The sequence below is a fragment of the Gorilla gorilla genome, chromosome 2, assembly GCF_029281585.2.
Source record: "Gorilla gorilla gorilla isolate KB3781 chromosome 2, NHGRI_mGorGor1-v2.1_pri, whole genome shotgun sequence".
Taxonomy (NCBI): Eukaryota; Metazoa; Chordata; class Mammalia; order Primates; family Hominidae; genus Gorilla; species Gorilla gorilla.
The window spans coordinates 29,231,997-29,246,056 of NC_086017.1; the positions used below are offsets into that span (position 1 = coordinate 29,231,997).

Genomic DNA, 14,060 nt, shown 5'->3' on the forward strand with positions numbered 1-14,060 from the left:
AATGCTCGATAATATATAACTAATGATGCAGGGAAAGATTGAAAACAATTACATCTTTCATTAAAATAGAATTTAACCCAGAAATTCACACAAGAAACTACCAGTACTTTGTTAATAGGAGTGCCTTCAGGGCAGGGCTGAATTCCATATCGACACAGAGATTAGTAAAACTTTTATACATGGAAATAAGTAATATTATATAAAATAAGGAATATAGATTTCAGATTATATTTAGTGGGTTTTTTGTTTTTGTTTTTGAAACAGGGTCTCACTCTGTTGCCCAGGCTGGGGTGCATGGTGCAATCATGGCTCACTGAAGCCTCAACTTCCTGGGCTCAAGTGATTCTTCCACCTCAGTCTCTGGAGTAACTGGGACTACAGACATGTGCCAGTATGCCCAGCTAATTTTTTTTGAATTTTAATAGAGATGAGTTCTCGTTTTGTTGCCCAGGCTCATCCTGAACTTCTGAGCTCGGGCAATTCTCTTGCTTCGTCCTTCCAAAGTGCTGGGATTACAGGCATGAGCCACCGTGCCCGGCTTGTATCTGTATTAAAACTTGACTCTGCCACTCTTGGCAATATGATCTTGGATGAATTACTTTTTCTTCCTGGGACTTGATTTCTGACTCTTTAATCAGAGTAACACTGTCTACTTCAGGAGATGTACTGAGGGTTAAGTGAAATATCCTATGCCAAGCTCTTAGAACAATATTGGGTACATAGTGAACACTTAGTAAGTGATGACTATTGTTGCTGTTGCTACGATTATTTATTTTAATAATCTTAACATGTAGCTTCATGTCTGGAACATTATGTACTCAGAAAATATTACTTTCACCCTTCTTCAGTATCTGTTTAGTTGAACTGGATCTGTAGAGGAGAATATTTTGGATATTATCAATCTGAACTAGGCTAAGTGGTTGCCATTTGCCTAATTTTATTTAATTTTCTACGATTTTCTTCCTCCCTTCCTTCCTGCTTGTTTGCCTGCCTGTCTCCCTTCCTTTCTTCTTTCTTTCATTGTCTTTCCTACCTTCTTTATTCTTCTCTGTCTCTTCCTTTTATTTCTCAACCTTTTTTTTCCCAAGCAGATATTATTTTAAATTTCCGAACAACTTATGTCAGCAAGTCTGGCCAAGTTATCTTTGAAGCAAGATCAATTTGCATCCACTATGTCACAACCTGGTTCATCATTGATTTAATCGCTGCCCTGCCTTTTGATCTTCTGTATGCTTTCAACGTCACAGTGGTGAGTAAAGAGCTCCCCGCCACATGGCCTTTAAGGTTGATTTATTTATCGCATGTTCAGGTTTTAAATGGTTGTGGCGATTTATGCTTCCAGGGTTTTGTGCCTTCTTCAATAAAGATGCCCTGATGCCCAGTGATATGCAGGCCAGATTCTTCAGTTGATGAAGTTACTTCCTTTTGACATTCATATTACCTGTTCATGCTTTTTTAAATACCCGGAGCAAGGAAACACAGAAATGCTGAATTTATCATAAATACTGACCCACTAAACAAATTCTTTAATAAGGAAATCATCTGTAGGAATTTAAGCATCACTTTATATTACCTAGGCAGATACATGTGTCAAGAATTTGCTAGAGAGTTTGAAGATTTTTTTTTCTGCTTTTATGACCCTTAACTTTCTATTTCTTTAGTATTTTGTTATTCATTGGCAAAACCAACTGAAGACTGATCAAGATAGAGAGGACTATTGAATTTAAATGAGAGAATTCAACTGCTTCTTAGAAGTCCTTGTAAAACTGTTGGATGTAGCAAAAATCTAAATCATATGACTAATGTAAAACTTGAGAGTTCTCTTGAATTTGCATGAATCTTGGTACCTTCTTTTTCTTGCTCTAAATCCCTTACCCTCATGTAGCCTCCCAGGACAGAAAGCATATCACTTGTAGTAGTAGCCATTTTTATAATTTAATGATTGGTATTCTTAAAAGTATTAAATGCTCCCTTATAAAGAAACTCTTAGGGAGGCCATTTGTGAAGCAGTAATGCAATTTTCTGCTAGAGTAACCAATTACGGCGTGTAAAACTTTATTAAACATTAGTTCAAATTAATCAGATATTCTAGTCAATTGACAGTGCTTTATAGAAATCATATTCTCTTTCAAAAATTTAAAGGCATAGTTTTAAATATTAAACACAATAATCACAGTTTCAAATACAATTATCATTAACTTCAGAATGAATATAGAATTGTGATCCTGACTTGTTAGTGCAGACTTGTGCGTTTGTTAATTGCCTGTACAATAGTTTCTTTTTATTCTTTTTCTTTTTAAGTTGGGAGGTTGATAGTGCCAACATCTTTAAAACGTTTATGACTCAACTGAAAGGAAAGCTCCCAGGAAAAATCTAGTATATATCAATCACTGCTACATTGAATTGTTATCTAGGCTTTCTACAGTGCTTTTTAAGATTGAATTTGACTAGATAAGTGTACCATCATGAAACTATAACGGCTTAAAACCATGTTTTTGCAAGACTGCAGAATAAGTATATAATTCACAAAAGGTTAAAAAAATTTCCAAATTCCCCTGGCAAATTGTTTTAAATTGTTCATTAGTTATTTAATACAATTCCATTTTAAATTAATTTGCTGCTTTGCTACTAAAAGCGAATACTTTTTTATGTTCCATTTTTATTTGAGTACTGAGCAAATATTTTAAATATGTATATATAATATATAATTATATTATAGGTATATATAACATACATTTTTATATCATTAACATTCTCATTCCCCAAAATTAACATGGATGAAGAAATGCCTTAAAGTCTAATTCGCATGTTTGATGAATTTTAAATATTTATATACTTTCACTACACTCCTGTTCTCTTTTCGTCAATCTTATGTAATCTAACACAAATGCTTCATAAATAATACAAGGTATAGGGCAACATCTGTGTCAAAAAAAAAAAAAAAAGAAAAGAAAAAGGGGAAGGAATCTGTTACCAGTGATACTTGTTCTGCTTTTCACAGGAGTGAGCATATGAGCATTTAAAAAGCTGGCACCTAAATTCGTTATCCCTCTTAAACAAGTTAGTCAGGACCAAATATTCTATAATATTTGAACAGAAAAGCTTGTTCAAGGTATTATGTTTTCTTCTCAGGAAAACATAAGTTATGAGGAATAACTTATGAGTTATGCTCTTTTACAACAAAGACTTAGAAAAAGAAACAAATAAATAACCAAAGATGTTTGTCTCCCAAATCTAAAATATGTCCAGTTAATGCATCTCCATAGGTGACATTCAGAACTGCATAAGCTTTGGCTTTGGCTCTGCTCACAATTGCTCATGGGAGTTCTTTTAAGTATGGATCACATGCTTTTTGAAAACTAGTATGTATATCACTGTAGAAGGCACTTATAAGAGATACAATTATGAATAAGACATAGGAATGTTGATAGAGTAGAAAGGGCAGAAGTATGAATCCAAGTTCTATCATTTACCATCTGAGTAACTTACTTGGGGAAGTTAACATTAAAATATCCATAAAATGGGCATAATATAATTCCTACAGAGTTTTTGACCAGACTGAAAATGCAACATATCTATACAATGCTTTGCTAAATGTCTAAAACCTAAGAAGACCTCACAACATATTAGTTAGCCTCCTCTCTCTCTCTTTCTCCCTTCTGGGTGATAGCTAGGAGATGGCCATGTCCATTTGGTAAAAGGGGAAACTCCCATTTTATAGGGGTGTTTGATGAATGCACCTGTCTATGAGTAGCTTATAATTCTCATCAGTGACAGATTTGAAACAGCATCCAAAGAGTCAAAAGAATCCTCTCCCTTTTTCAGATACATATTTCCATCTAAGTCAAATATGCTTCTTTCTCCTGTCATTCTTCAAGAGAAAACATTAAAACTTTAGCAAGAAGCTATTGACTCCGATGGGAGCAAACATAATTTCTTTAACGCCAGTTTTTATTGACTTAAGAATGAAAAAAGAACTATGTGGGTCATCTGGACACCTAGGTTCAAGTTCCTCATATTTGCAGATGACTATTGTTCTCATGTACAAGCAGCTCTACATTCTTTGCTCAAACATCCCCTTTCCGGTCAGAGAAAATGGGGAGACTCTATCAAAATTATGTGTGCAGATGCCCTCCTCCATTTGGGACTTCCGTTCCAGTTTTCATTTCACTTACAAAATTGTCACCTAACCATCAAATTCATCTACCTGTAAAATAAACTCCATCCCCAGTAATATCTTTAAATAACAGAATAGAGATTACAAATCTTGGCATCTGACCATCTAGCTAACCACCAGCTTGAGAAATCATAGATGAGAACTTAGCTATAAAGGAGAAGAAAGTAAAACTTGACACAGGAGAATGACAAAAAGAAATAAAAGAGCACAGCTAGCTGTCAAGTTCTTCAAGCGCCCTTAAGAGTTTACTGTATTTGATATAGAATAATTCACAAGATTACAACTGAATATAATTTTGTTGGATATCAATTTCTACGCTGAGCTTGGAGTGTTTGCATCTTAACTTGATAATTTATTCATTCACTCATCTAATAAATATTTATTGAGCATTTTCTATGTGTCAGGTACTGTTCTAGGTATGTTTTTCTTAGAGATAAGAGAATATGGCTAGCAGAGGAAAGAATTAGAAGTCAACTGACTTTAGATAAATACAAAAGCAAACTCCCAATGCTGACCTTGTGTCTGATTCAGTTTTGTAAAGGAAAGAGTGAGGTTAGTTAAAGCCATAAAGTTACTCCTTCTCTACTTGTGCTTTCCCCAAAGAAATTAAAGGTGACATCAAGAAGTTTGTCAAACTGCATTTCCATATGATTTAATGTTTTATTTGTTGTTTCTATTTTAGAATGTTCTTTGAAGGTATTAAAAGAAGGTGTGTTATGTGCACCCCTTATTAATGGTGATATTGACTATTCTGGTCCACACCAATGATACACATTTTTCAATTGGACCCTGAAGTCAATAAAATAACCCCTCAGCTACAAGTCTACTGCTATAGTGGATGCAAAGCCACTAGGAGACTCTTCAGACATTCCTGTCCATTTCATTTTAATTCCCTAAGCATGTCTGAGAGAGCGCTGAGAGAGAGAAAGAGAGAGAGAGAGAGAGTGAGCTTCAGGCAAATGTTTCCTCTGTCCATTGATAACATTGGAAGTATAGTACATGAGGCAGAAGATGCTACTGGTACTTGTGGGCAGAACTTACTCAAGTTTTATGGGTCTACCTATTTTAAAAAATAATCTCTAAGGTATTTTTATTATCACTTTCTGTGCCTTTACTTCAATTTGTCTGAATTATTATTATAAAGCAATTTCATTACACAGGGAAGGGAATGTAGGGTTGAAAGAAAATATGTGTATGGGATTCGAGATATGTACAATTCTGATACCATAATGTGTTTCAGTTGTGTATCAGAATGTAACTACAGTATGAAATCAGACAGGAAGTGAAAAAAAGATAACCCCTAATTAAGAAAGGTATTTACTCAAATAAATTAAATTATCCTTCCTATCCTATCCTTTATTCCAGCTTCTTTAATTCTATCACTTTCTGATATAATATGTCAAGAACAAAGACAATTCATAAAAATAATAATATGAAAATAATTATACTTCATTTCCAGAATTTTTAGAATGGTTCCAAGTTAATGTTGTGGTATGAATTTAACACATGCACCAAGTTGTGCTGCTCTGTCTCCTACCACAGGTGTCTCTCGTGCATCTTCTAAAGACAGTGCGCCTCTTGCGTCTTTTGCGTCTGCTGCAGAAGTTAGACCGCTATTCCCAACACAGTACTATCGTCCTGACTCTGCTCATGTCCATGTTTGCACTCCTTGCACACTGGATGGCGTGTATCTGGTACGTCATTGGAAAAATGGAGAGGGAAGACAACAGCCTTCTGAAGTGGGAAGTTGGTAAGGGCTTACATTTGTCACATTTTCCATTTTTAAATTTAAAAAAAAAGAGTATCAAGAACTTGGAGGAAGTGAAAGATAAGTCTATAAATATATTTATTCTTACTATCAATTTGTCTAATTAATTTCTATTTTTGAATCCATGACACAAGTAATTTATTTCAATAAGGTTTTCTGGAACAATGTTACATTTTTTTCAAAAATTAATGGGTTAAACTGAGAAATTTTATATATAAACAAAATGACCAGTTTGGCTGTAGAAGTGTTTAGATAAATAATGTTCAATCTTATCTTGAAATGTTCCGATGCAGGGCTAGTAATAGTAAATCACTGGGAAACTGGCCTATGGTCTATCACTACGATAACTTAACTAATAAGAAAATGATCACTTATATTTGAGGTAGCATATTAATAGAAAAGATATCCTACCATCCTTCCCTTTACAAGGAGAGAGAGAGTGTGTGAGAGCGAAAGTAAACAAAATAACACATTCTCCACATTTAGCACACTTTGAGAATTTGTGATGGTAGAACGGACTGGATATTTACAAACATAATTTATAGTTTTGAGTCCCCATAATACATAGGAGTTTAAGGGAGATTTTTTGAATGTTACATAATCTGCATAAATGAATCTGAAACACTATGCACATGAACACATTTTTAAACTTATGTCAACCACAGTAAATTTATAGAAAATAAAAATTCTCAAAACTATAACTCTCTATCCCAAAAATCTGCATTTTTCTCACAGTCATACCCTTTAGAGAATTGTCACAGTACCTTATGTAGAATTTTTTTTTATTAATCTGAAATTTAATCAAAAGAATCTGCTTCTCAGTTGGCTAGAAAATCCTTCACTTATCTTCTCTACCAAAAATCAATCTTGAACTTTTGGAAGAAGCTCAGACCTTTGCATAGGAGACTGCCAAGAAAGAAAAATGCCCAGACTTTTCATACCAGCACTTAATGGCTGGACATATTTGGAACATCCCTGTTTTGGCCCTCATAAATGGCAATCTCTCAGCATAGGACATATACAAAGCCTTCAAAGGCAGCACTGGAGGAAGAGCTGGAGACCTTAGGAAAGCAGGTGGAAGGGAATAAGCTCCTCTCCAAGTTCTTAAAAATACCTCTTCACATACCAATTTTATTTCCGAGCTATACAAAACAACTGATGTGTTCTTATAATTTTTATCTTAGAATGTTTTTCTTATCTTCTTTATCAAAGCACTTTTTAAATGTCTTGCTGTGGGTCCTCAATTCTAGGAAACAAAGAAAATGGGGAAATAAAACTACCAAGTGAAAGCAAACACATCTTAGATAAAAATAAGATCCAATAAGAAAGAGAAGGAGAAAGAGAGAGAGAAGAGTTGGTTAAAAGGAGGATCAGGGTCTGAATTGTATGTGGATTAAAACATTTTCTATCTTTCAATATTGTTTTCTTCTCCATAACTTTGTCTTGAAGGCTTCCTCATCACATCATATGTCATCATCCTAATGGTGTTCAGTAAATTACAGCATTAGATCTCTGCCCTTTGTTTTGAATTCATATTAAAATTCTGACTTGTGGTCAGCACCCGATTCCTTTTTAGACCTGACTTAATTTTCCTCAGGCCCCAGACCTATACACTCATATTAATTTGTAAGTCTCGTCTAGTCTGAGAGTCTCCAGATGGGGAAATTTAGCTTATTGACACTCTCAAATTTAGTTATATGAACAAAGCCTTTTGTTTCATTTCCAACATGCCAGGCTTGCTGCAGACTTAAAATCTAGCTGTTGTTTTTCTTCCCACAACATATAGAGGTATTTATTTGTCAATTAAAAAAAAATCTGAATTGCTTCTATATTTACCCCCTTACTTGTATTCTTGGTCCTTGTATTATGGTTCAATGTAATGAGTAGCAGGTTGTAAGCCAGAAACCAATCTCACAGAGAGAGCATTGTCATGAAGTAGTGGCAAGAAGAGCACTGGGCTGGGGGCAATAGACCTCTCCTGTCATCATGGTTCCATTGCTAATCAGCTGTCAGATTTGCAATATTTTTTTTCACCTGTTTGGGCCTCAGTTTCCTCGTCTACAATGTGAAAGAGCTCACCATATAATTTGAAAGTCTATTTCTGGTTTCATGAGTAATGATTATCAAGAATAAACAAACCCCAAAATGTGCTTCATATATATATATACACACACGTATATATACGTGTGTGTATATATATATATTTTTTTCTTATTATGGGTCAGTGTCCACATAAACCATCAGAGGATATATTAGAAAGTACATCCTATGATCATGGCATGTCAAATAATTGATAATCTTACTCATTTATGATAAAAATGACCAAAAATTTATCTTTAGAGAATTAGATTTCCTGTCCAAGCACCTACTGGGATATGACTAGCAAGAGAGTATGCTAATTAAGTGTGTAAATATTGGGTTTACAGGCTTGTCTACAAAGACTTTCCCTTCTCCTAAAATTACTTGCATCATTTAAATGTTCATTGAAAACATTCCCCAGCTGAGATTTGAACACAGATTAAATAATCCTGACCTTCCCTACCTAACTTTATAATGAAGTAGCTTAGAGTCTAGGCTACTTTAATTTTTACCCTGTAATCTGTGCACTAATGGTAAATTTTACCTTTTTGGGTCCAATTATCATGAATCCAAAAATTTATCATACAAATAATATTCGATGAGAGAGCATGTTGTTCCTTATATTTGTGTTTAACATTAGATGTATAAAAATAGATTCAGTTTCCCAAAGGATAAAATTTCTTTCTAATTATTGTTAATTCCATAAAATGAGATATTTAAGTGCCCATTACATACTTGGTTCTGTGTTAGGCACTGGGGATACCAAAACAAATAATAGAGCTTAAAATCTGGTGGGAAAAGTAGACAAAGATTTAATGGGTATATTACAGTGCAATATATTTTATAAAAGGAATAGGTATAGAGGGGTGCCACTAAATCTAACTAGAATATCATCAAAGGCTTCTCAGAGATGACCTGAGTTTTAAAGGGTGAATAGGCCTTGTCTGTATAGATGCTGAGGAAAAGGCATTTGTGACAGCAGGGTTATTAATATATTAAGCAATTCACTCTCACAGAAGGTGAATGGAGGTGTGGTACAAAGACAATGAGGCCAAAGAGGTAGGTAGGTAGATACCAGATCTTTAAAGACTGTGCTAAGCTTTAGAGTGTAGACTTCATCATAAGATACAGTGAGGGATAAAGTTCCCTTTTGAACAGTGATCCTTTGAACATAGAGCGCCACTAAACAGTGGGAGATGTTTCACTCTGCTTCATTTTCAAGGACTGTAAACTGACAATAATAATAGTGCCAACCTCAGTGGGGTTACCAGTATTAAATTAGGCAACATATACAAAGCATTTATATTGGTACGTAGTAACTGCTCAGTAAGTAACAACTAGTATAATTCTCGTTATCATTGTATTATGACAATTACTTCTAATGAAGGAAAGACCATGAACTATGACTAGTGAATACTTATCATTTTATGTACGAAAGTTACTAAGAAATAGCTTTAAAAGTATTGCCTTTGCGGTTTAGTTTGGTGCTGGACAAAAATTATATGCTTTTGCATATCTTCAAAGTAATTTATCTGTACCACCTTTCAATTGGAAAGTCAGCCTCTGAAAAATGTTTACATAGGCTCACAATTGCACATACGCAGGAAATTTTTATTTCAGGTTCATTTAGGAGGCAAGTCCTATATCAACCTTGTAACCTTGTTAGGATATATCAAATTTTTATGGAATTTAGATATAGTGCTTCAAGGGTAAGATTAAACACTGTATTAAAGAGACATGTCACAACTGAATCAGAGAGTGCTTTTTACAGTTTAATTTTTGGGAGGCTGCAAAGAAATGTTTCAGAAGGATCTCTTTGCAGGGAGTGGAGGATGCTTTATTTGTTTACAAGAGGACGTCAATAAATATCTAAAAATGTACAAGTAGACCTTGCATGTTTTCTTATATCTCAATTAATATATGTATATATTATTTTAGCTACTATCACTTCTAAGGTTTAATCAGTGATATTGAATTAGTCTCTGAAGAACTCCATTAGCATCCTAATGTGAGTTCTGATTTGCAGCTCAAAAGGTTCAGGTCTGAATCCTGCTTCAGGAATGTGATTTTGAATCAGGCATGTGATTTTGACCAAAATGACCTCAATGTGTGGTTTTTCATTAAACAATCTCAGATTTGTTGTCTATGAGTGTGGCAATACTGACTCTCATGAGTACTCACTTCACATAGTATCTGGTACATAGTGTGTGCTTGTAGTTGGTAACTGCCAGCATTATCACCACCACCTCTGTTCTTATTGTTAATTGAAGCCCTCTGAAACTCCAGCCACCTGTTCAAACTTATATCAATGAGCAATGTAGAACTGAAATAGCAATACTCTTAAAGTCTAGTGAAGAGGTGATATTTTTGTATCAGTCATGATTCTTGATTGCAAGTAAAAACAAAAAAGGAATTCATTAGCAGGACGTGTAGACTCAGAATTAGAAGGATACAAAACAAGACTAGGAAAAGAACATGAGCTAAGGTAGCCACAGATTGCCAATGCAAGAAGTTCAATTGTGACATTTCACAAGGATGGCCTGAACATGTTTCTGTCTGTAGATCCTGTGCGGGAGTCCTAACTTCCCCTGCACCTCTGATTCACAGTGCCTGAGGGAAGAATTCAATTGGCCAAGCTAAAATCACATGCTCAGACACAGACTGCCAGGACAAGAAGACTCTTTCCATCTTACCCTTCCATGATGGAAAGTGGAGCCCAGTGTCTCTCCATTACTATAAACAATGAAGAACCCACCCATACCCCTACCAGATACAATGTTAGCCAGCAAAAAAAAAAAAAAAAGCATCATAATGTCAGACAGAATTAGCTGATATATGGAGAAGTGGTATTTTTGATGCATCTTGCTCACTGTAACAAATCTGTGTTCCTTATGTGAGTCTAACGGTGGAATCCTACTTACCAATCTGTGTTTCCTCAGCTATAATAGATTGTGTCTTGGTCAGTAGCTCCCATTTTATAGCTAAAATGTTACCTTATGTTCTTTTTCAAAATTACCTCTAAGACAATGACAATCTGAACTTTAAAATAAATAATCTACTTCAAAGGTCAAAGAGTATTTTGTAATAGAGAGGAAGCTCTTTTATCTCTTACCCTTTGGCTGGAGCAAGCGTATCCATTGCAGATGCCTAAAAGTGTATCTGTATCATGCGGGGTAGGGTGGGAAGGCCAAGAATCTAGAATGGGAAAAAAAGGATTAAGTCAGACATCATTTTCAAATTTTCATTGACAATTTTAATCCTAAATCTCCTGATCCTCGTTGGATAAAACCTCATAAACGCTGATTGATTTGAACGGCTCTCTAGTTATTAACTACTTAGCATTTACAAGCCTTTTGTAAGAAAAAAAAAAATGACCAGGCTTATGATGTTGTGAGCTGATTACTTCAATAACTGCATCGGTTTTCCTAAAGAAGGTTGAATTTACTAACCCTACTTTTTCAGGGTTTACATAAAGAATTATAAAAACTTTTAAAGCTAACCCTTACTTGTAGATTCGCATTCTTAAGAATGCATGAGATAAAGAAAAGAGGAAAAAATCTAAAATGAAGTTTTCCAGCCATTAAAGTGGACACTAGTGAAGGACTCCTGGATTTATTTTTTTAAAACATAAACCAGTACGTTAAGCCTTAATGTGCACTGGAATGAACCAAGGATCTCCTTTAATATAAATTCTAATTCAGGAAGTCTGAGGTGGAGTCAAGACCCTCCCTTTTTAAACAAACTCCAAAGTGATGCTGGTGTCACTGGTCCTGCACACCACACTGTGGGTGGCAAGGTTTTTAAAATGTCTTGAGACTTTTGAAGAAGTTAATACTCCCAGTTGTAAACAACACTAACCAGTAACAATTCAGTCCTTTCTATCCTTTTCCACCATCCTTTACTTTTTCAATCCCCAACACATCTGCAAATTTATTTGGACATAGTTTATTTCTGATAGACAAAGGAGGTCTATCTAAAAGCAGTTAACCTCAATACTGAAGTAGTAAAACACAGTACTTAAAATGTCATCACAATTTATATTACTGTTAGTTCCAGAAAATGCAAATCAAATACCATCCATTTTAAAAGTTTTGTCAATGCTCTATTCTATTTTCATAAGGGCTTCTAGAAAACAGAAAATATTTCCACGTTTTAGAAGTAAGATTTTACTCTTTTGTCGTAAGGAGCAAATGGTATATTTTAAAGACTCAATTTTTTTATATTTTAAGTATAGCAATAAACTTTGCTTCTTATAAAAATTGAGGAAGTAAAGTATATATAGCAATGTCCAATTATGAAGTTGCATTATCTCTGCAGTCTGATCTCGTATTTAAAGATTATTGGGGCATTTAGATAGTAAGAAATACAAAAATTTGCATTTAATTGCATAATATTCTCAGTCCTTTGAAAGGGAATTTATGGGTTTCAGGTAGCAGACAGGGAGTTAATATGATTTCAAGTTGCCACGGTTGCTTAAGAGGAGAAAATACTTATACCTAGAAAGGAATGAACCTGCAATATACTCAGTATCTTTGCACCACAGTTTCCAAATGTGTTCACACTTCCTACCAAACACTCCAAGCAACAAAGATTCTGTTATCATGTAAGTTTGAGAAATGTAGCACACTGCCTCCCTGTTCGTAAAGACTGAGAAGGTATATTAGCAGCATATAAGCTCAGAGAAATTTTGAAGAAATTGATTAAACTTTATTTAAAAGAAATGTTGCATAAATTTATTTTCTATCATAATCTTTTTCTTTTTTGTACATATTGTTAATACTCTATTAACATCCTATCCTATGAATTTGAAGTTTTAAAAACACACCTTAGGAAAAGTTACTAAAACCAATATCATAATAGGAAGAATAATCACGGTTTTAATCTTTTAAAAATATAGGACATCACATGTATCATCCTATAGTAAATCTACAAAAATAGAGAGCAAGATTATTCTCGCTACAAAATGGAGATAAAAATGCCTACTTAGAAAATCACTGGTGAGCGTAAATAAGAGTATATGTGAAAGCAGTTTGCAAATTGAAAACTGCTATAGAATTATGATGTGTTATTTTTGGGTCATAGTTAACAGTATACACACAGATATACATACATGTGTATATGTATATTTATGCATGTATAAGAAAGAAAGACAGGAATGTGTATATGCTATACCACAAATTCCTGTCTTCGTGTTCTCCACGATACTGATCCTAGCATGTATGTAGAGAGGACATGCACAATACATGTATTTGAGTGAATGGATGCAGGAATAAGTGGGTGAACAACAAATAGGGATTCTGTACCTTATTATTAGGTCACCTTTTAGCTTAAAAGAGAAAGACATTCTGAAATCAGTCTTCCTTCAGTGTTTGGAAGTTATGCTTGTTCCGTACTTCCTTATAGTATCTCATCATTTATACTGTATGATTATAGACCACATTCTCGTTAGTCATTTGGTTAAAACTGATTTGCCTAAAATATAGACAATAAAGTTATAGGAAACCAAAAGTCAGGATTCTATTTCTATTCAATAGTCTATTCTTTTGGATATTTTGGCTACTCAAATACTGAAGTCCCTTAGTGTTCAGATTACACTTGAGGAGAAACTGTTTTGGTTTTCTCTCAAAAGATCTTATAATACCTGACAATTATTAATATAAGTTTTATTAAGCATTTATAAGTATCACAAATTAATCCACTTGGGGTTTGGTTTTCTGATTTATAAAACAGTATCCAAGTGTACCTTGCCCCTACATTGTCCTTGCTCTTTTTTGAAAATCTTTGACCTTTTATACGATAATTAACTTGCAATCTATACTCTACATGGTCCTCACATCTACTGACAATCTCATACAAACAATTACTCACTTTCTTCTGTTTCCCCCCCTATGAAATACATATGTAAAGAATATATATATGTATATATATATATATATATATATATATAATCCTTCTGTTTATGGTATTACTAAAGAACAATCTTTAACTATTACCCCCATCATGGAAGAATATATTGCAAACTCTAAATATTTATAA

General features: G+C 34.1%; 1 protein-coding gene across 2 annotated transcripts in view; it reads left to right on the plus strand.

Annotated features, from left to right (window-relative positions):
- The window catches only part of KCNH8 (potassium voltage-gated channel subfamily H member 8), a 393,213-nt gene that overhangs the window by 242,181 nt on the left and 136,972 nt on the right, over positions 1-14,060 (plus strand). For both annotated transcript variants that reach the window (XM_019024893.4, XM_055383259.2), the window contains 2 exons: positions 1,092-1,249; positions 5,720-5,927. In XM_019024893.4, coding sequence (XP_018880438.1) covers positions 1,092-1,249; positions 5,720-5,927 — 366 coding nt within the window. The remainder of the gene's footprint in view (positions 1-1,091; positions 1,250-5,719; positions 5,928-14,060) is intronic.